The following is a 23,260-nucleotide window of genomic DNA, read 5'->3' on the forward strand; positions in this document are numbered from 1 at the left end:
GATGTCTCTGTCTCTCTCCGTCGCTCGCCGTCTCAGTCTCGTCTCCGTCGCTCGATGTCTCCGTCACATTGCTGGATTCAAACTCGGGTCTCCAAATTAATATTTCAGTGTGTAAACCACTGCTCCCATATTTAATTAACTACTGGTTAATTGGCCCATTAACTGTTGAATTAAATGTAATTTCTATCAACTCACCTATCCATATCAGTGATGATGATGATGATACGTATTTAGCGCGCAGCGCGACAGACCCGGTGACCTGAGTTTGATTCCTGCTCAAGGTCAACACCAGTCAGGATTATGTGAAACGGTCCTGGGCCTCCCCTAGGTCGACTCAGCCTCAAATGAGTACCTAGTGCGGTGTGTAAACAACACCATTTGGGAGACAAAGGCAGTTGGGCATGGTGCTGGCCATCTACCCCATCGCATACCATGCCAGCCTTAATAGGTGCTCGCTAACACCACCTGCCCCAACAGTCTGTTAAGGCTATAGGGGGGATGTTTGTCATCGTGTGAGTGATGGGGCAATAGTACAGAAAGTAGACAAGTTTCCGTACCTGGGCAGTGTGCTTCTAACCAACTCCAGTTTGGCTGCAGTTGTCTCACCCTGAATCCGCTGAGCAGCACTGCATTTGTTTTTCACCGTGTGAACGAAAATTAAGTTGAATATTTTGAGGTTCTTTAAAAATTATTACTAAACACTGCTTATAAACATAAACGCATAAATGCTGAGAATATAATGTCAGATGCATATCGTCTGTACTTTATACAGTGGCTTGTGCTAAGAAACTGCCAGTCAGACGCAAACTTGTCATGCTGGGGTGTTATTGCCAGAAACGCCTTTGTTTCCCCAGCGCTGATTTTTACCAACCACACCTGGTATTCAATTAAGATTGAGTCGACTTAGGGGAGGGGTAGGGCCGGTTCAAATATAATTTACCACTGCTATTGGCCACGACCGGGAATTATGTGAAATAGTATCGGAGCCAGATGACATCCCCGTCGCACCCCACGGTAAACAGGAGGAAATGGCTCTGACACTCGGGTCCGTATGTTTACACGGGCCTTCCCACCATAATGGTCCTTAATGATTGTGAACAGAGTCAGGGACCCCAAAAGCACAAAGAATAACCCAAGACCGTGGCCTCTTATTGGTATTGGAGGTCTTCACCAGGTCAAGAGAGCTTCCTGGTGTGTGCACGTGTTCCACTGTTGCGGTGCCCTGCAGTGGCATTTTGGTGACACTTTTTTTTTTCAATTTGTGGAGGAAATTTCTCCTGCCATGGCCAGGTTGGATCTGATGTATGGAGTCCCACTGCTTGCGGTGGTGAGGGGCCAGTGAGCTTCCTGATGGTTTGATCCACAATGAGGCGCTTCTTTGGGATGTTTGCGTTCTTCCAATTGTTTATCCACTCAAGCATATCGGTTGTGTGGACATAAGCCGGATGGATTTAAGAAACGTTTCCATTGATTACCACGATAACAGATCAAACTAGCGACTTCTGGATTGTGTACCAACCATTGCGTCATGCCAGCGTCTTGTGATGTCATGGTTATAGGTGGGGGGAAATAACAACCAGGGTACAAGGTGTTAGTGTGTCGTGAGTTTGAGGACACAGTTTCAAATATAGTTATTTTTTTATTTTTTTCCTCTCCCCCCAAATGGGGTAAAAACAAATAAATTGCAATGTATAAGGGTTGTGGAGGAAAGGGTTGGTAGGAGAATGTGTGCCGAGATCGCCAGCAATCTGCGGCGGACGCCTGCTCACTGTACGAACGCCTCCCGTGGAATCCGTCCGGTAGTCGGACGAAAAGGAACGATGAAGGTAGGCGACCGCGGTTTTCGGAGATCCGAGGCGGACGGCGACAGTGATGAGGGAAGGGGGGAGAGAGAGGGGTGGAATAGAAGGGGAGATGGGCGGTATCGTTAGTGATGCTCGTCAAACGCGAATGCGCCCGACCGTTTGCTATCAGTCGTGTCCATAAACGGTGCGGATGGGACGGCACTCACGTTCAGTTCCATGAGGGTGTTCGCACACTGCTGGAACTGCCAGCTGTTCTCCTGCAGCCACCCGAGAGTGGGCGCGCACGCACACAGGAGAGACGTCAACATGACTACCCAGTTTGCCAACCAGATAACTAGGCCTGGCCTGGATCCCATGGCAGCCTGAATGGGCGACGCCACTCCAAGTGGGTCATGTAAACCCCTTACATTGTGCCGCTTTGCTCGCTTTCCTATGGGAGCTGCACGCTTTGATGTTGGCCGACTTCGGAAACAGTCATAATGTCACAAAGTCAGTGCACAAGAGGTGCAACTGTTAAGCTGCTGCTGATTAAGTTTAAGTTTTTGCCAATGTTTTGTAAAATAAAATGGTGGATATGTAAACAAGTGATTGATTAGAGCTTGGTATATGCTTAAGCCATTTCAAGCATACGTTAAACCTCTAATAATAATTATTTTAAAATAAATATTGTTCCTTTCATCTGGCTGTGGACAAAATGGAGGATGGGAAGTGGTAGGAGTAATGCCAGGGTTGTGGCCAAAGAGCCGCATGGCCCTCGAAAAGTTGGGAGAATAAATATTTCTCATTGTTGCAGCGAAGCGTACCGCAATTCTGTGCACCACCGCAGGCGTGGAGGGCACCACAGGCGTAGAACTTCGCAGCTGCGAAAGCATCTGCCCATCCTGATGGTGACAATGGTGAAGGTAGTGGTTGTAAAAAGTGGTATAGATCATGGCGATAATGATTGTGATTGATTATAGTGGTGAGCATGATTATGGAAACAGTAGTCGTGGTGATGAAGATAATGGTAAAGATGGTAATGATTGTTGTGGAAGTAGTAGTTATGGTGAAAGGGATCATGGTGATGATGGAATTACATTATGATGTTGGCGGTCAGGATGAAGATGACGGCAATAGTGGTGGTGTTTGTGGCAATGATGATGATAGTGATGATTGTGGTAACGATGGTAGATGTGTGACGAAGATAGTCAAAGATGGTGTTAGAGATAGATGATTGAAGCAATAAGTGATGAGTTGATAACCGCCAGCAGGACAAAAACAAAAAACAGATGACATTCAACAGCTGCTCATGTTCCTCTGTGTCATCTGTAAACTGCACGTAACCTTTTCTTAAGTGAACTCTTATACAAACAATTAAGAAACTTAAGTGGGCTCGGGCAGGACACGTCTTTATAAGGGTTAATGGCTGATGATCAAGAATGCAGCAATGAGATGGAACCCATCTAACAGTTGTTCATGGGCAGGTGCTAGGTGGGTTATTACAATTTCGCAATCATGAGAAATTTCAATGGCTTAGGGGAGGTATTCATCCAGCAGTAGTTTGACCAAGGCAGGAAATGATGACCTTCTTCAGAAGTGTTTTACTTGGTGCATTTGGCAAAATCCTCTGATCACAAGCACTTTTGCATGTGTGGGGAAACTGGAATGCACGGAGACACAAATATCACAGAGAGTGGGGATAGCTTGAGGGCCGGCATCTGTGGAGGGTCACTCACCAGGATCACGAGCTGTGGAAAGTGGTTTCGCACGAAGCTGTTGACACACACACATGCAGTTAGAGATGGGACACAAGGCCAAGGGAGTGTGTGTGAGTGACCGGGTGGATGAACGCATGAGCGAGCGGGGTGTTGAGTGCATGGGTGAAGCTGGAGGGTGGGGGAGTAGGCGTGCGGGCGAGCCATTGGTTGAACAGGCAACCACAAAGATAAACCATGTAGATGAGTGGGTGGATAAGCATGAGGACGAGTGAGTGCCTGGGTGAGTGGGGAGCTGCGTGGACGGACAGGCGAATGGGTAAGCGGGCAATGTCGCGTTCATGACGAAGGAGCGGTACCTCATGTAGGCATTTGGGTCGTGGAAGGAGTCGCACAGCGGATTCCCGTTCAGCCATAGCTCTTTCAAATTGAAGGCCTTCAGTGGGTAAAGTTCCCTCACATCTTTGAGCTGCATGGCAGGGGAGATATTTCCATACAATTAGGGGCATAAGGGCCATGCTTCTGGGCAACTTACCACAAGTTATGCATTACAATCCATGCCCACGCATGGATTGTAACGCTTTGCAGAATGCATTTGCCTTAGCGTGCAAAAGCTGACGCGCAGCTGTCACGGCAAAATGTGTATGCATATTTGTAAACAGTCCCTTGTGCTATAGTTTGCATCTCTTTTGGTTAACCCTTTCATCATTGGTGTGCGGTATTCAGTTGGGTGTCCTTGATAGTAACAACACATTATACAAACATTTCGTTTATATTGGATCACATTTTATGAACGTTACATTGCCCTCCATTACGAATGGGCAGAGTCAATGCAGAAATTCCTTTAATATTCGTTGAAAAGGGTTAACAAAGGAGGCCAAATACTGCAATCACATATTCTAAGTGAATGTATCAGCTCTCAACTTAATTGATTAATTAGCCCATTTCAGCATAATGGTCAAATTCAAGAGTCCATGCTATGTTTCGTCTTTTGTTTGTATTAATTGTATTTTGTTTGTGTGGTCTGTCCTGTCCAGTATGTACTGTGTCCCATTTGTACTGACCGTCTCATCGTATGTCTCACTGTACTCTCTTGTCTGCACTGTCTTGTTGCCTATCTTGTTCATGCAGCCCAATATGTTTTGTCCATATAATTAGTTGTCTGCCTTGTCTGTCTCTTATGTGTCATTAGCCTAATTTAACGTGCATATAATTTGCATGAATAATAAAGAACTGGTTCCGACACACCATTTGGTGCATGCGTTGTGAGTGCAATGACTGAAGTTAATTGACGTATTGATGCGGAGTTGCGGGCCTACTGTACAAAGTACATCAACAGGTACCACCCATAGGTGATACATGTTGATGTACTAAACTGCAATAGTACGTTTCACATTTGTGTATTCATTGCATTTAAATAATTAATTACGTTTCCACTAATTAAAGGCATATCTGATACCCAATACATGCTTAAAATAATATCAAGCGAATCGGAAATGAACAAGTACCAAAACAAAAGGAGACGATATAAGATATAATAGTAGGTATATCGATACTTGGATTGAATCGCGTAACGAACGGTCGACTCGCTGTGGCGAGGAATCTGAACCAACGCGACGCTCGCACCAGAGGTGCACCAGGCATGCGAGCGTCACGTCGCGATTTATTGAACGGCGCTCACACCCACATTGTTTTTGGAGAGGTTCAGCTTCTTGAGAGATGGAGTGTGCTGGGCAAGTTTTGCCAGGTCATCCAACCGGTGCAGGTCATTGCACGTTAGATTCAGGGATGTGATCTGTGGGAGTGGAAAGCAAGGGAGGCACAGAAAAGAAAAAGGTCCCTCTTATAGCCTTAACAGTCTTTTGCAGAAAGTGCTGTGAGCGAGCACCTATGAAAGCCAGCACGGTACACAAGGGTGGTCAGCACCACGCCGACCGCCTCTGTCTCCCTAGTGGTGATGTTTACACACTGCACTAGGTACTCATTTGAGGCTAAGTCGACCGAGAGGAGGCCCAGGACCGGTTCAGATAATCGTCACTGGTGTTGGCCGTGAGCGGAAATCGAACTCTGGTCGCTCGATTCATAGCGCAGCGTGCGAACAACTGCACTACCGCTCCCCTCTAAGGGAGGCAAAAGACAAAGATCCCCAGTATAGCCTTAACAGACTAGGAGCAAGTGCTGTTAGCGAGAACCTATGAAGGCCAGGATGGCACACGAGGGGGTGGGTGGCCAGCACCACGCCGACCGCCTTTGTCTCCCCAGTGGCGATGTTTACTCACCGCACTAGGTACTCATTTGAGGCTGAGTCGACCTAGTGGAAGCCCAGGACCGGTTCAGAATAATTGTCACTGATTTTGGCCGTGAGCGGGAATAGACACTTGGGCCGCTAGGTTCGTAGCGCAGTGCAGTGCCACCACCTACGGTTTAGCAGCAATAGCAGCAATGTAAATGTCGTGCCGTGCCTCGTTTTGGTTTTATCTCAAGTCGATGGTCGGCGATGACCGCGAGGTAAAATGGGGGCTACGCAACCATGAAGCACGCACCAACATCCACGTGTGGCGACGCGCCTCTAATCCAGCACTAATTAATCTAGTCGCTAATACCAATGCCACATTATACTGCAGTTTGGTACGTATTTTGTACTGGTAGGAACCTCCTGGTTCCACCCAGCCCACAAGGGATTATTGTGTCCGTCTGTCGTCCATCCAAAAATGGGAGGGGTGGGGCTGGGTGGAGAGGGGAGGGTGGGGAGGGGCTGGGTGGGGAGGGAGGGGCGGGGTGGGGAAGGCGGCCACGGCACACACGAGGGGGTGGGTGGCCACCAACCACGTCCGGCCATCTTCACGACATTTTTCCCTCCACGTGGAGAATCAACAACATGCGTTTGGAGTATGCGGATGCTCACAATCTCTAAATTATAAGCCGCCAATTCGTTGAGCCATCATTCGAGGCAAGCAACGTTCCTACCAGCTCCCTCTGCAGGAATGTGTTTTAAGAGTAATAATGCCCTACAGACGAATGGACCAAGAGAGCTAACGCAGCAACACTATACCTTAGGTGCAAAGCATTAAAACACGTGGGGAGAGGAGAAGGCCGTACCATTGGAATATTCTCTCGGATGATCTTGTTCAGACCATCCATGTGGTCCTTCCGGTTCAAAACCAGGTCGACACCACGTGCCTCCAGCTCTGGGGAGTGGGGGAGGGTGATCGTGCATTCATTACGCGTTGCGTTCAACTCAACTCCTACCCTCGCGATGCATACAGTGAGTGATGCGTATAAGGATGAATTAATTAAATATTAGTTAAAATGACATGACAATGATATCTTTAGGCTAACAGGATGAATAAACTAGAACAAATGAGACTAAAGAAACAGTATGAACGATTCTCGGCTCAAATAATAAAGCTGAGTTGTGACAAGTTGTCAATGTGCAGGAGTGCAAAGTAAACTTAAAAAAACACAAATGTTTGTTTCAATTACCTTCATTAATTCTGACCGCCTTCAAGTCCAGAGCTTTGTTGGTAGGGTCATATTTTTGGCTCAAACATTTCTGTAAAAAGAACACGCACATGTCGCATCCCCCATTAGCATAAACTGGCTGCTATGACAGGGTCTGTTGGGGTGCACCAATTTTAAGCACAATGTGAGGACACAGCATCACCATGTCATCTACACGCATTGCGTGTCACTCAGTGACACGGCTTTTGCAGTAGAAAAACAACCTGTCGCTGCCTGAGCCGCGCTGAGTTGACTTGGCACAGCAGTGGGCATAGTAACACACAGACCTGGCTGTCTTTGTCACTGCTAACATTGTCTACGTAATGGCCCTGTACGTTTATTTTAGGTCAAATTGACCAAGCTCAGATACCCACTCTAACAGCAGGGTGATTACTGGAGCCGGGACCAGAGTGCAGTGGGTTTGCTCAACCAACCACAGAAAATACTCCCTGTTTAGGCTTACAGAGTATTGGGGGCAGCGAGTGCTCTTCGTGAACACTAATTAAGGCCGGAAAGGTACACCAGACGGTGATGTGGTGAGCACCACACCAAGCTGTGTTTGTCTCCCCATTGGTGATGTTAACAAACTGAACCAGGTATAAATATATGGTTGCGTCCATATAGGAAAAGTGTCATAGCATCACAAGTTTAAGAGGGCATGGCTCTAAAGAAAGCTGTCTATGGTGTGGACCAATCAGTTTAAAAGACAATGCATATACTACCAGAGCATGTTTTTTGTTTGCATGTTCACCACGAGCATATATGGTTAATGCAGACATGATTCCTTGCAAAAGGTTTCAAAATGGTGTTATAACATCTTAACACTATTTTTATTGCCAGAAAGGCTAACATCTATTCTTATATATCAATGTTGCATGTCGATTTAAACTAGATACTTTACAACGTCAAAGTTTAGTTTGTTTAACCAGTTGAGAATTCAAGAGACCAGGATGTGTTCACTTTTTGTCAAGGAGCATAAACCATCACATGAGCTCCAGTCATCCTCGTAGTGGCTTTTGGCCACTCATCGAAAAAAGATAGTCACTGCATCGAGCGCATTCAAATGCACTTCTGCGGCCTTCTGGAACGCTCTTCCAATATCAGGAAGCTACTGGAGCTATGCACTCTTAAATATAAATTGACAACTCATTTCCCTATAACTACTTGTTGTGTTTAGTTGTCCTCCCGCACCTCCGGTCAGCATGGTTGGCTATGTATGGTGTGAAATAAGTTTAAATGCATACATTTCCGAGAGTGACCTGGGTCACCAAAATGACAAGTCTCTATATTCTATAATTATTTTGGTGCAACTGTTAACCTTTTATAATTGGCATTTCTTTCTCAAAACCTGATACCTAGGATACTCCATCTCCACGTTTGCACACCCCCCAGTACATTTACCGAGATCTCGAACCAGCACAATTGGCTTGGCACCGCAGAATCGGCTTTGAAGATGCGCCGCTTGGCCATCAGCAGCTGCTGCCGCTGCGCCTTGCAGATGGACATCGTATAGGGTCCGCTGGTGGTGGCAACGCAGGTGCACCACAAACAAAACACAACAGCACAGAACATCAGCGATGAGGGCAAGAATTAGGCACATGAGATAAACCTGCGCTTTGCCCAGACAGAGGCAGTGTCCAGGCTCTACTCGAGGTTTGCATTATATTCTAGGTCGCTAGTCGACTATAATAGGAACGTGACTAATAGCCACAGGCAGAGCAAGATGTATACTGGATGTGGTGCGCCGGGTTGAGGTTATTAGTCAAAATGTTACTGACCCAGACAGACCCAGCTGAAATTATGCCCCGACTCTAAAAATAACGCAATAGCTAAACACTGATGGATGTATATAGCGTCTAACTCGAACACATCTCTAGATGCTGTATGAAAACCAGGGCGTGCGCACCATGGAGAATCAGATGTGGGCTCCGAGGATTGAGGTGAGAGCCTCATTCACCGCTATGGGAAAAGAGTATTGTGGTGGCCTTCCGGATCATATAGAGTAAATAACCCTCTTGTAGCCTACCTAGGTTGTAAGAGCAAGTGATGTCAGTGAGCGCCTATTAAGGCCTAAATGGCATGTAAAGGGGTGGGTGGTTTGGTCAGCCGCACCCGGCCGCCTTCACTGCCCCATTGCTGCTAAAGTTTTCACAATGCAGCAGGTACAAATCGACTTTGGGCAGGCCCGGGGACCGGTTCATATATCAATCTCCACTGATGTAGCCATGGCTGGAAATCAAACTAAGGTCCCCAGGTACATAGTGCAGTGGCCTAATCACCGCGTCCCCTCTGCACACACATGCACGGTGTGCGCTCAGTTAAACTTACCGGCGCTGGCAGGAACCCGACCTATCCCCCTTGTCCACATTTCCACGTCCACTCATACGATGGGAGCGGGGGATTCGGCCATCTCTAGCATCTCGTCCTCCGCTACTACAAGAGCCTCCGCCATCACCTCGTGTCCATCCTGCACCATTCCTTGTTTTCCAGGTGCCCATATGGTGTGCATATTCGCCTCTCTTTCCACCACGTGCGGGGAACCCAGACAACTCCTCAAACATGTGGGGTCTGGGGCCTCTATGAGGACTCCTGGCTGTAGCCTGGGTCTCCATGCACACTTCATGCTCTGTGGACACGGTGGTGGGGGGACTAAAATCTGAGTCAGTGGAGAATATTAATTTGTGAACTTACATTATAATACATGTGCGACAGTGCTGTATGTTGTACATTAATGCTGATGTGTGTTTTGTATGTTATAGGTTTGTGTTGTGTGTTATTGCTGCTGTGTTGTGCGATAGTGACGCGCACCTTGGAAAGTCATGTTCGCCATGGCCACGCAGAGCGAGAGGATGTCGGCTTCGTTCGCCATAGCTGTTGTCGCCGTCGTGGACTCCACGGCACTGCTGGGCTGTGATTCGCGTTGCTTGGCCGTCTTCGTGTTCCGCGCCACTGTCACAGCCAACTTCTCCGCCTCCCTCCGCCGTCTGATGCGTGCTTCCGCCCTGCCGTCTCTGAGACCCCGCCCCTTCCGGGTTACCGAGATCTCGCGAGAGCCGCGCCCGTCACGAGATCTCGCGAGAACCGCGCCCTTCACGAGAACCACAACAAAAACAACAACAACAACAATGGTGAACGCGTTACAATCCACGACAACATCGTTACGTAGCATGTCATATAAACGCCGTGCGATGGCGTTCTGTAAGTGTATCAAATGTGATCTGGTTCGTTTGCGCGGCTGTTGATTTTGATGGCCATTGACCAGAGCGGCTGTTGATGTCGGCGCCTCGAGGCGCACAGCCATTTGACTTATAAATTAAAAATAATCAGAACACACGATTGGACTTAGACTCGCGTGACGTGTTTTAATAAAGTAAAGTTAGTTGAAGTATTTAAGTAATTGGGATATTTTATAGGGGAGGGTGAGGGGTGTGTGGTTGTGTGTTGATGTGTTTGTGTGTTGATGTGTCTGTGTGTTGATGTGCCTTGTGTGTTGATGTGTGTGTTGATGTGTCTGTGTTGATGTGTCTGTGTGTTGATGTGTCTGTGTGTTGATGTGTTTGTGTTGATGTGTTTGTGTGTTGATGTGTTTGTGTGTTGATGTGTCAGTGTGTTGATGTGTTTGTGTGTTGATGTGTCTGTGTGTTGATGTGTTTGTGTGTTGATGTGTCTGTGTGTTGGTGTGTTTGTGTTGATGTGTTTGTGTTGATGTGTCTGTGTGTTGATGTGTCTGTGTTGATGTGTCTGTGTTGATGTGTCTGTGTGTTGATGTGTCTGTGTGTTGATGTGTTTGTGTGTTGATGTGTCTGTGTGTTGATGTGTCTGTGTGTTGATGTCTGTGTGTTGATGTCTGTGTGTTGATGTGTCTGCGCTATAAACCCGGCGAGCCGAGTTCGATTCCCACTCGGGGCCAACACCGGTCCGCTTCTACGCCCTCCTCTAAGTCGACTCAGCCTCAAATGAGTGCCGAGTGCCGTGCGTAAACATCGCCACAAGGGAGACAAAGGCGGCCGGGCGTGCTTCTGGCCACCCACCCCCTCGTGTATAACGCTCCAGACACGTGTACAGTACAAACATCTCTCTCGAGTACAGACTACCATCGCTACTCATCATTTATAGACACAACAAAGACAAATATCCCCCGTGTAGCCTTAACAGACTGTAGGGGCAAGTGCTGTTAGCGAGCACCTATGAAGGCCGGAACGGTACACGAGGGGGTGGGTGGCCAGCACCACGCCCGACCGTCTTTGTCTCCCCAGTGGCGATGTTTACACACTGCACCAGGTACTCATTTGAGGCTGAGTGGACCTAGGGGAGGCCCAGGACCGGTTCAGATAAAATCGTCACCGGTGTTGGCCGTGAGCGGGAATCGAACCCGGGTCGCCAGGTTCACAGCAACGCAACGCGCTAACCGCTACACGAACACGCACACGAGAGCATTACGTGTACTAAGTTTGGTCCTATAATAACAATGACATAATAATGTCAATTATTTACTGAGCAAATCTTCACCGAGTCTCAAGATTGGTGTTTATGAGGCTCATGTGTTGTGTGCCGCGTGGCCAATGCCTGCAGCTTTAATCTTCACGACTGTTTGAAGAATTATTCCGTGAGCGATCTTTGATTTACTGGACGATCGTCACCCACACATACTTTGTACGCACGAGTTATTTATCTGCATGATACGTTATTGCAGAATTGTATTTTGAAGCTTTTGTTGTTGTTGAGTACGGTGCTGTACAGTGGGGATGGAGCGGTGGCACAGTGGTTGGCACACGGCGCTTCAAATCCAAGCCGAGTTCGGTTCCCGACCACGGCGAACATCAGAGGCGACTGATATCTGAACCGGTCCTGGTCAAGCCCCGCTACCTCCCGCTCTCCCAGCGTTACCGGCACGCACTGGTGAAGTATGGTCAGACAACACCCGCCTATGCCCGATACGGCCTTCTTTGAACCATATATTTTACAAAAAATATGTTAAGGCTAAAGCGGGGGTCTTTTGTCTTTGTGTGTGTCTATAAGACGAGCGTGTGATACATACACACAGGGTAACCTAATTTGTTTTATTTTAGTCATAAACGCACGAGGAGAATAATTTCTTGAAGAGATGATGGCATTTGGACAAGGCGGATGATGGAACAGCAGCCAAAGAACGTGCCTGAGAATGCAACCTTTTTTATTTTACCAGGTTAGGCCCACTGAGCTGTACAGCTCGTTTTCGTAAGCGACCTGGCTGCAAATGTTAGCTCAACGAAGTGGCTTATCACGTGGACATTTATAGCAGCCAAATATTCTAAATGCATGTTTCTAAATGTGGAGGGGAAAACCAGAGGAAGCAAGTTATGTTATGAGTTACTGCACTGAACATTTACAACAATGACTAGTAATCGGTGTTATGTTCTTTCTCTGAATTTTTTTCATAAATAATATGGCGTCATTACATTTGGAAATCAATAATTAAGTGTTTCACTTCATTCGGAGGAAAAAAATGCTTAAAATTACAACCTCAGGCAGCTCTAACAAAGTATTTTACTTTCAATTCTTATTTGGTTTTTATAACCTACCAGTTTCTTGTATATCATCATACAGTAAAAGTGATATTCACTTTTTTTTCAAAATATGTGAATAGTTCATACTATTCCTTGGTTCTTTTGGTAAAGTCACGTAGATAGAAAAATAATAAAGTGAATAAAAATTTAAAAAGAAATAATAATTAAAACACTAATGTAGATTGTAGCCTGGTTCTTCATCGGAGTGAGTGTACTGGCAATCTATAATGTAGACTGGAGCCTGGTTATTAAGCTGGGTGAGTGTACTGGCAGTCTATAATGTAGACTGGAGCCTGGTTCTTTAAGTGATACAATTAAAAACAGGCACACTGCGTGACGCTTCCGCATGCGCGGGTGACATCACAGATGTGAAGTCACAGCTCACTTGCCGTGCAAAATATATCCATTATTACGCCCCCCCCCCTCCCCCCCCAAAAAAACAAAAGTCTATTTTTCTAATTTTTGCATTGTGTACAGTCTGGAAAGTACCCACATGGCACATTTCAAGTTGCATGTCAGGAAGTATGCTAAACATTTTGAACAGACACATTTACAAATTTCCTTTTTATATATAGATAAACCCCAATGATCCGATCGAAATCCCTAATTTTACATGAAGTGCCACCCAACCCCCCCCCAAATGCTCCGCCATGACCAGAGTGCAATGATAAAGGGCTGTAATTTTTTGTCAGTATGTGTATTTTTTCACGATCTTTAACACCATTTTGTACATGCAGTAGAAAGTACAGTACAGCTTTTCCATGTTCAGATACTGTGTACAGATTTCACAAAATTTATGAAAATTCTGAAGCAGTGGCTTTAACATTTTCCTCACAAATTTGCTCGTGAAGTTCAATTCAGCTCTCTATGAGAAGCCATCCAACACAGTCCAGCGACTGCAAGAACTGCTGCCTCCGCATTCCAGTGATCCAAGGTACTCCCCTTTTTACGTGCCACCTTCAGCTGCAAAAGCTGAGTCTGCATATCTGCCCAAAAGGAACCGTGGGCATTGCAGCACCCCTGATGGAAACAATTGCGTGCCTTTGAGACAATCGTGACTGAACCAGGGGTGGAGATGATCGTGCGTGGCGCTGGAGACGTCCAGCTTCAGCTGCTGTACCAGCTGCTCCATCTTCCTGATCTCCACCCGCAGCAGCTTATAGTCCAGCTCTGTGTAGCAGTCATGGCCCTGCTCCATTCGCTCCACGCGCACCGTTAGGTTCTGCAGCAGCGCCGTGTAGCACACCAGCGTGGCGTGGTTCTCTGCCACCTGCAGGCGTAATTTCAATTACTGTCTACTTCTAACGCATGAACAACCCTTAATACAACATGTAATGGACTGTATTGCTATCAGTGCTGTACTGTAGTTTTACATGAAGTAGTATGATCTATACCAGATATGTTGGAAGGCTGTATCCTCAAACCATCCTTCAGGTCAGGAGCGCAGCCTGATTTAACAGGAGCACTAACATTATATAATTCTTAGTATTGGTTGAAATGCAATACTGTAGCACTGCCACCTGTAGGGGTAGTTTAAATATTATCTCCTTCCAATTCATTTCAATCGATCTTTTACACGTGTTGACTTAATATACAACCATTTTTATGAAATATACGGGACTGTGTTGTTGGCAGTCCTGTAGTCATAGATATAAACTTATCATGATTATAACAGCACGGTTGGCCAAGGTACGGTGCGAAAGAAGTTCAACATGCATACATACTTACATTAGAAGGTTACTTCCTCAAGGAATCTTTGAGGACAGTCAGGTTAATGCATTCGCCTGGTATACAGGAGGTCGTGGGTTCGATTTTGACCCCAACGCCTGCTGTATATTTGGAGACTGCATGTTCTTCCCGTGATCATGTGGATTTTTCTCCGGGTCCTCCGACTTTTCCCTCTACATTTAGAAATATGCGTTTAGAGTATTTGGTTGCGATACATTTCCACATGATAACCCACTTTGTTGGGCTAACATTTGTGGCCAGGTCGCTTCTAAAAAAGAGATCTATAGCTCAGTGGGGCTCACCTGGTAAAATAAAAAAAGTTTTTTTTCATATTTTACAGAGAGTTAGGGGGAAGGGGTGTGTGGCACTCGTAGTCTGTTACCAGCAATGGGTCTCTATCGTAGCGCACTCCCGGTGTCTGCCCAGTGGTTGGTGGTGAATCTGTCAGGTTGCATTGCATTCTTAGTGAAAGGGGTGCAGCAGCCATTGTTAGAGTTTAAATCACTGATAGTGCTACTGAGACTACATACAACTGTCCTGGAAGTGTGTCAGAATCGGTGATCGATGGCACAGATTTGACCCCCAAGGGGTTGGCGTCGTCGCGTCTCGCAGGAGCCGTACCCACGTGACGATGGAGACGGGGCTCAAGTGCTGCTTCCTGAGCCTCAAGGTGCAGGACACCAACCTGGACCTGCAGAAGGAACATGATCGGAGTGAGCGCCAGCTGATCAGACGACGTGCTGGTACGCGCACCGCACCTTGCCGTTCGTTCTCCGGGTCCTCCAGTTTATTTCCCTCCCACATTTACAATCAACGTGCGTTTAAAGTATTTGGCAGCTATAAATGTCCACTTTGTAAGCCACTTTTGTTGAGTTGTGGCTTGTGGCCAGGTGAAATAAAAATAGCTTAGTTAAAAAAAAGTTATTTCGTTTTTAGAAGGATCAAATGTTTGCGTAACTGAACCCGGGTGATTGTCACTGGAAGTCTCTCAACTTGTCGGTTTGTAGCCGCCCAATGAGATGTGAATCACGCTTTGAACCCGCTAAAATGTGCGTAGAGCTCACATGCTCGCAAAACCTCCGAGAAAGAAACGTCTCGTTAGAAGAGTAACGTCACACAATGTTTAGAAAGAAAGTGTTACGCAGTCTAACACGTAGAAGGCTTTCGTGACCAATATTAATCATAGTAAAGGATTTTTGGGATAGACCGTGTGAATATAAATGTTTCATTAACCCACCACCACCCGACATGGCCAATTAGTAAGGTTTGTCACGTGAACAAAACGTGCCAAATAGTGACTACTTCAGCAGACTTGGTTTTGTTGTTTGTGTGTAAATCCGCAACGTTTACAATTCGAGTACTGTGACGTTTTCACCAGGTCATCGGGCGATTTGCCAGATCTAACCCAAAAACCTTTACGATGCGTCTGTCACGCATCCCTCGCGTGCAGCCGAGACGCTCGACTTGCAACCGTGCTCCCCGAGGTCCCGCCGCTGGCCCCGCGGCCTCTCAAGCGCTCGCACCCCCTCTGACCTCGGCGTGCAGGTGTCGCGCAAGGCCTACCTGGCGGGCGACGGGTTCATGTCGCTGGCCGTCAAGGAGCCCTTCCCCGTGCTGAGACGAGGCTCACGTTCCGCACCATGCAGCCAAGCGGCCTGCTCTTCTACTACTCCCTGCAAGTACCGGCCCGGCCTGAAGCCGGCCACACCACCCACCCCAGTATCAACGGTCGGTGACTCCTGTCACGTGTGACGCGCGGTGGCGGTGGTTGTGGTGGTAGTGGTGCGGTGGGGAGAGACTCACGGGGCAGCCCTCCAACGTGCAGCTCCTGCTGTGTGTGTGTGAGCAGCCCGGGCACCGGGCCCTTGACGCGGCTCACATCCCCCATCCATGTCTAAGTGAAGCACGTTGCCCTTCTTGATCACTGCAAACAATAATAAAAACAAAGACAAAAGGTCCCCCATACAGCCTTTAACACTCTTACCCAGGCTAATCGAGAGGTGACTGCGGGGAGTGGTACATCGTGGGGAGTGGTGGTGCAACGGTTAGCGCAATGCGCTACGAATCCGGCAACCTGAGTTCGATTGCCACTCACGGCCAACAGCAGTGACGATTATCTGATTTGGTCCTGGGCCTCTCCTAGGTTGACTTGGCCAAAAATGAGTATTTTTTGCAGTGTGTAAACATCGCCACTAGGAAGACAAAGGTGGTCGGGCATGGTGTTGGTAACTCACCCTCTTGTGTGCCGTGCTGACCTTCACAGGTGCTCGCGAACAGCACTCATCCCAACAGTCTGTGTGTGTGGGCAGGGTGAGATTCTGTCCGTCGCCCTCAAGAGGGGGCGGTGGTCCTGAAGACAAAGAGGACACCCTGCGGACCATGAGCGACGGATACAACGAAGGCTCCAACCATTTACCTCTTCGCTCTGTGCAACTCCTCCAGATGCCGCCTCGGTCTCCCCTGTCTTGGCCATAGGAACGTGGAATTTCCGTATTGCCACCGCAGGCTCTGGTTTGTTAGAAGAGACGAGCTCGATGCGTGTGCACCCCCCCTAGCGCGTGCGTGCATGTGTTCGTGTCACTTTGTCGTTCTTTCTTGCGCGTGTGCGTCTTTGCCTGCGTGTGTGTGCATCTGTGTCTCTCTGTGTGTGTCTGTACCTACGCGTATGCACATGTGCTTCTGTGTCTCTGCGTGTGTCTGTGTCTTTGCGTATGCGCATGTGCGTCTGTGTCTCTGCGTGTGTCTGCCTGCACGTATGCTCATATGCGTCTGTGTCTCTGCGTCTGTCTGCCTGCACGTATGTGCATGTGCGTCTGTCTCTGCGTGTGTCTGTGTCTACGCATATGTGCATGTGCATCTGTGTCTCTGCGTGTGTCTGTGCCTACACGTATGCGCATGTGCGTCTGTGTCTCTGCGTGTGTCTGTGTCTACGCGTATGTGCATGTGCATCTGTGTCTCTGCAGCGCCGCGGGGACACGTGGCTATCACACTCGCGCGTCGTACAAAGTCATCGTCACCATCATCCTCAACATCATCGTCGATAGCATTGTCATTGTCGTCGTCAATATTGTCATCTTCAACACTTAGTCATCAGACATGGGTCCTGGCTATAAAAGTCTGGAATATCCACGACTGTCTTGGATCCATCCACAGAAATGATCCACCTCCTCCATTGTTCACACTTGGGCCAGACTTATGCTGGTAATTTAGTACGGTAATACAATAAACAGAGACAGGTGACTGTGTGACCGGTGGTGACCATGGCTGGTTGTGGTGGTGACTGGTGGTGACCGATGGTGACCGTGTGGCCAGGGTTCATCAGCGCGGCACCTGAGGCCCGTGCAGGATGGTGTGCCGGCGTGGCCCGGCGAGGGTGGCTGTGCGGGGCCGTGGGGGGGACACGCAGGGGGCGTGCGGGGGCAGGGGGGCAACAGTGCCGGTGCCGGAGCCACGCACGACCGCCTCTTGTGGGGGAAACGCATGCGCAGCGCGATCCACCGCAGCTGACGAAGTGTGGAAATGTACGTACGTGTGTTGAACTTCTTTGGCACCGTATGTAGCCAACCGTGCTTGTCCGAGGTGCAGGGAAAAAGACCAACAAACTGTACACAAAAAGCAGTTCTAAAGGAATGAGTTTTAGATCTACGTGGGTGAATGTTTATGTGGGAGTTTGTGTACGTGGGAGAGTGTGTGTGTGTGTGGGCGTATTTGTGAGTGTTTAAGCGGGTCACTTCTGAAAAAGAGCTATATAGCTCAGGACACCTTACCTGGTCAAATAAAAATAGTGTAGTTTTAATGTGTGAGCAACGTTGGCGGTGCCCTCTCTGTGCCTCTCACAGGCACCTCGCTGGAGCTGAAGACCGACGCCAACGGGTTGCTCGCGTACGCGTCCACCGGCGGGGATGACGACAGGCGGCACCTGGACATGCACCTGGAGGCGCAGCCCTTGTCCCAGCAGCTGCTGATGGTGAATGCAGTCCGTTATTTGCAGATGTTACACATTGGAGCTCATTACTTACAACAGTCGAAACATCTCCCTTCTAGCCGTATAGACAGAGAAAGCAGCGTAGTGGGGGAGCCCTGTGGGCCTCGATGCTCATAGTGATCTGTACATCACTTTAGATGTGACATCGTGATGCGCCCCGGTTGTGTTTGCACCCCAGAGGTGGCAACCCCCCAGCGTGACGTTGCCCGCCGGTCCGCCGCTTCGTGTCGCGCAGGTGGAGGTGGTGGTGGGCCCTGAGGCTCACGGGGAGCTGAACGTGGACGGCTCGGCGGCGAAGGCCGCCCCGACACGCCGCAGGGGCCCGGAGTTCGGCCTGCGCTCCCCGCTCTACCTGGGTGGCGTCGCGAGCGGCACGGGCCGGCGACACCTGCAGGTAGAAAGCCGCCCACGTTCGTCGTGCTGTGTCGGGGCGTTTTGCCCGATTCGAGGGTTTTATTCTGAGTTTTGTTGCGATTTGTGCCGTCAGCGTCACTCCGTGAAACGGTGGACTGTCGCGATGGCGCCTCCGGCTGTGCCAGCACCGGACATCCACCTTCCCCCCCCGGGGCTGTGTCAAATGGCGCGGCTCGCCTGAGAGTTCCAAAGCGGAAATCTTATCCGATAACGTTCCCAATACGAGATGGGTTACATTGGTGACCCATCAAACCATAGGATTATTTACAAACCATGCCTGCTCTTCTTGTTGGCCCACCCATACTGGACATCTATGAAAAAGAGCCTCATAACTCATCACATTCCTCCTGCAGTCTAAATAAAGATTCTGCGTCTGATCTACAAGGGTCTGTACCAATCTGCCCCATCCTATCTTGCTGAGCAGTGCACAGCGCCGGCCTCAACAGGACCCCAAATCGACGCCGTCAATGATCCGCATCCCACGGTTACCCTGCTGCTCTGCTGCTACTGCTCCTGCTGCTCTTGCTGCTGCTGCTACTCCTGCTGCTGCTACTCCTGCTGCTCCTGCTGCTGCTCTTGCTGCTGCTGCTACTCCTGCTGCTGCTCCTGCTGCTGCTGCTCTTGCTGCTGCTGCTATTCCTGCTGCTGCTGCTCCTGCTGCTGCTCCTGCTGCTACTCCTGCTGCTACTCCTGCTGCTGCTCTTGCTGCTACTCCTGCTGCTCCTGCTGCTGCTGCAGCTACTCCTGCTGCTCCAGCTACTCCAGCTACTCCAGCTGCTGCTGCTACTCCTGCTGCTCCTGCTCCTGCTGCTGCTACTCCTGCTGCTGCTACTCCTGCTGTTGCTCCTGTTCCCGTTCCCGCCCGCAAGCCTTGTGCGGCGATGCGGCCAGCGCAGTTTCGCCGGGAGTCTCCAAACCTGAGGAACTGGAGGCGGTCACCTGTGGGAGACGTTCCTCATCCATGCTTGAGTCTCAGACCAGTTTTGTTCGACACTTAAAGTGGCGCTGCTACTCCGTGTGAGCGGCGCGCATTTCCGATGGCACGGACTCGTAAGAGCACACGATCGCGAGCGCTCACGCTCGTTGACAGACTTATTGGTGTCTCTCGCAAAGCAGTGTGCCGCCCCCTGCTAGAGAATAGCCCGCGGAAGCGGATAATGCTGAACTAGTTCTGAGATACTTTTGTCCAAAGAATAAGGGGCAGCACTTTTCCACCCGCCCTTCCACGTGAGAATTATATTCACTTCCATAAGGCCACGATGCGGCTGATGAGATCTGTACAAATCCATACATTTATTTTTTACGTTAATCAAATACGTTAAGGAGAACGAATTGTCTGCTTATTTATCTTTGTTATGTTCTCCACAATGGCGCGCAAAGTTATTTTGTGTTATTAACAGTGGAGAGAGAGAGATCACATGTTCAAGGCCGAGTCTATGCCGGTGTTTGGTGTTGTTTGTATGTAGCTCTGTTTTGCGCTCGTAATGCATTTGTTTCCTGTCTTGCATTAGCGCGCTACGTGGCGCTGACGGTAGCCATGCGGGCCGAGAAGGAGGAGCGCCGTTCTATCGGGAGGCGTCGCGCGCCCCGGGTGTGCCGTCACCGCCCCCCCCACCCCAGGGCCGCTGGAGGGCCGGGCTGCGTGCGCGGGGCCCGGCTCAACGGAGCGTCCCTGGGGGAGCCAGCACGCCGCTTCGCCGTGACGCCCTGCACCTCCGCGCCCACGACGCCCGGCGTGTTCTTCTCGCACGAAGGAGGCCACGTGCTGCTGGGTGAGAGAGCCATGCCGGCATTGTCGTCCCCCCCGCTCCCTCGCCCCCAACCGAACATCAAATAATCTGTTTAAACGCACGTTTCTAAATGTGGAGGGAACAACTGTCCTTGCCCCGCAGTCCGATTATCGCGGTTGGCTACGTACGGAGCAAAAGAAGTTCAACCACGCGATGCAGCACAGCGAACCCCACGCAGGTGTCGTCATGCTGTCGCCTCGCCGCGTCACGACATGCAGCAGTGTCGTTATTTTGCTGTTATTGTTGCGGATATATTGTTTTTTTTATGTTTCACTTGTCAAAGTAAATTATGAATCGCTGCTTTGAACCTGGCGTTCCCGAGTCAAATTCATGGCCGTGGCCACCGCTCTATGAACCCGGCATTGTAAGTTGAATTCCTGGCTATGTCAAACGTTAGAGGAGAGCGATATCGGATATCGGAACCGGTCTGGGGCCTCCCCTAGGTTGGCTCGGCCTTAAACGAGCATCCGGTGCGGTGTGTAAAATATCAGCGCTGGGAATGTGTGGCTCTGGCCACACCGCCTCCTTGTGTGCTGTGACAACGTTTATAGACGCTCAATAACAGTGCTCGCCCCAACAGTTGTTGGTATCACTGCACTTTTTTGCCACCCATCGAACGGAGACGGTCAACACATCGCGTGCGTTCAAATGCACTTCTGCGGCCGTCTGGAACGCTCTTCCTTCCGATATTAGGAAGCCAATGGAGCTATGCACTTATAAATTATCTAGATTGACGAATTCATAATAAAGGTTTTTTGGGTTAGATCGCGTTTATTTATAAATGTGTCGTAACCCTCCACCACCCGACACGGCCAATCAGCAAAAAAAGGTGTCACGTTGACAAAAAGACAAATAATTCACTACTTTAGCCCACCGGTGTGTTGAAGAGCGAATCCACATTTACAGTTTGAGTACGACGTTTCGCTGGTAAATACAACCAGCATCATCGGGCAATTCGCCAGAATGGTAAAGCCCTCCCTTGCTCCCGGTTTTATATAGAGCAGCAGGGTGACGTCATCACTTAACTCATATCAGGTGCAGTGATTAGAGGCGGAGGGGGGGGGTATTGTAATTATATGATCGATTAGTAATCAGTCATTGGTTATGATTAGTAATGAGTTGTAGATTAGTAATTCTTTAAATCAAAATGTAATGTGTATTATTTAATTATACGCTTCCAGGCCGCACTAAGCCTGTAGCTGTCAGAGCGATTAAAGTTATTCTTGTTCCTCTCAATTTCAATGGATTCTCTAATTAGTCTTTGCCAGTAATAATTAGTTTTACACAACACTGCAACATTGTCAAAATCAATTGAGTGTCCTTGTTGACAAGCATGTTCTGCCACTGCCGACAGTTGTGTTTGAGATAATTTAATATTTCTCTTATGTTCTTTAAGTCTTACGCTGATGTTACGTCCCGTCTGTCCAATGTAGCAGCTGCCACATAAACAATTAATCCGATATACACCTTCTGTTGACTCTCACCCCTACAACATTCACGCTCACTCCTGCAACATCCACGCTCACACCTGCAACATCCACACTCACCTCGCCAACATCCACACTCACCCCAACACCATCCACGCCCACCCCAACCCCATTCACTCTCACCCCTACAACATCCACGCTCACTCCTACACCATCCATGCTCACCTTCACAACCTCCACGCTCACCCCCTACACCATCTACGCTCACTCCTACATCATCCATGCTCACCTTTACAACGTCCATGCTCACCCCTACACCATCCACGCTCACCCCTACAATAGCCACGCTCACCCTTACACCATCCACGCTCGCCTCTACAACATCCACGCTCACCCCTACACCATCCACGCTCACCACTACACCATCCACGCTTTCCCCTATACCATCCACACTCACATCTACACCGTCCATGCTCACTCATACAACATCCACTCTCACCCCTACACCATCCACGCTCACCCCTACAACATCCACGCTCACTCCTGCAACATCCACGCTCACCCCTACACCATCCACGCTCACCCCTACACCATCCACGCTCACCTCTCCAACATCCACGCCCACCCCAACCCCATCCACTCTCACCCCTACAATATCCACTCTCACTTCTACACCATCCACGCTCACCTTTGCAACCTCCACGCTCACCTTTACAACCTCCACGCTCACCCTCTACACCATCTACGCTCACTCCTGCAACATCCACTCTCACCCCTACAACATCCACGCTCACCCCTACACCATCCACGCTCACCCCTACACCATCCACGCTCACTCTTACACCAGCCACGCTCACTCCTACACCAGCCACGCTCACACCTTCACCATCCAAGCTCAACCCTATACCATCCACGCTCACCCCTACAATAGCCACGCTCACCCGTACACCATCCACGCTCACCTCTACAACATCCACACTCACCCCTACCCCATCCACGCTCACCCCTACAACATTCACGCTCACTCCTGCAACATCCACGCTCACCCCTGCAACATCCATGCTCACCTCGCCAACATCCACACTCACCCCAACACCATCCATGCCCACCCCAACCCCATTCACTCTCACCCCTACAACATCCACGCTCACTCCTACACCATCCATGCTCACCTTTACAACCTCCATGCTCACCTTTACAACCTCCACGCTCACCCCCTACACCATCTACGCTCACTCCTACATCATCCATGCTCACCTTTACAACGTCCACGCTCACCCCTACACCATCCACCCTCACCCCTACACCATCTCCGTTTACTCCTACAACACCCACGCTCACTCCTGCCACATCCACGCTCACCGCTACAC

The 23,260-nt window shown here is 49.2% G+C and overlaps 2 protein-coding genes across 7 annotated transcripts; one reads left to right on the forward strand and one right to left on the reverse strand.

The window, feature by feature from the left end:
• Positions 1-1,626: 1,626 nt before the first annotated feature.
• LOC142907448 (uncharacterized) lies at positions 1,627-10,002 on the reverse strand. 2 transcript variants are annotated; one of them, XM_076056951.1, is made up of 11 exons: positions 9,809-10,002; positions 9,329-9,626; positions 8,402-8,519; positions 6,983-7,052; positions 6,599-6,687; positions 5,187-5,294; positions 3,859-3,968; positions 3,521-3,557; positions 2,609-2,686; positions 2,012-2,062; positions 1,627-1,768 (listed from the first exon to the last, which is right to left on the reverse strand). In XM_076056951.1, the coding sequence occupies exons 1-11, from the start codon at positions 9,867-9,869 to the stop codon at positions 1,766-1,768; spliced, it is 1,023 nt and encodes a 340-aa protein (XP_075913066.1). In that variant the 5' UTR covers positions 9,870-10,002; the 3' UTR covers positions 1,627-1,765. The 2 variants fall into 2 exon arrangements, with proteins under 2 accessions (XP_075913066.1, XP_075913065.1); XM_076056950.1 differs by having other exon boundaries at positions 9,329-9,656.
• A 109-nt stretch (positions 10,003-10,111) lies between these two features.
• Positions 10,112-21,699, forward strand: LOC116945278 (uncharacterized). Of its 5 annotated transcripts, none has more exons than XM_076056953.1 (5): positions 10,112-10,198; positions 11,726-15,017; positions 15,820-17,795; positions 18,114-18,241; positions 18,495-19,293. In XM_076056953.1, the coding sequence occupies exons 3-5, from the start codon at positions 17,621-17,623 to the stop codon at positions 18,852-18,854; spliced, it is 663 nt and encodes a 220-aa protein (XP_075913068.1). In that variant the 5' UTR covers positions 10,112-10,198; positions 11,726-15,017; positions 15,820-17,620; the 3' UTR covers positions 18,855-19,293. The 5 variants fall into 5 exon arrangements, with proteins under 5 accessions (XP_075913068.1, XP_032815563.2, XP_032815562.2 ...); XM_032959672.2 differs by lacking the exon at positions 10,112-10,198 and adding an exon at positions 20,185-21,699 and having other exon boundaries at positions 11,287-15,017; positions 18,495-18,653; XM_032959671.2 differs by lacking the exon at positions 10,112-10,198 and having other exon boundaries at positions 11,287-15,017; positions 15,820-16,785; positions 17,587-17,795.
• The last annotated feature ends 1,561 nt before the right edge of the window (positions 21,700-23,260 follow it).

This window comes from Petromyzon marinus, chromosome 79, assembly GCF_048934315.1.
Source record: "Petromyzon marinus isolate PM22_M1 ecotype Great Lakes invasive population chromosome 79, UKy_Petmar_22M1.pri1.0, whole genome shotgun sequence".
NCBI classification, from domain to species: Eukaryota; Metazoa; Chordata; class Hyperoartia; order Petromyzontiformes; family Petromyzontidae; genus Petromyzon; species Petromyzon marinus.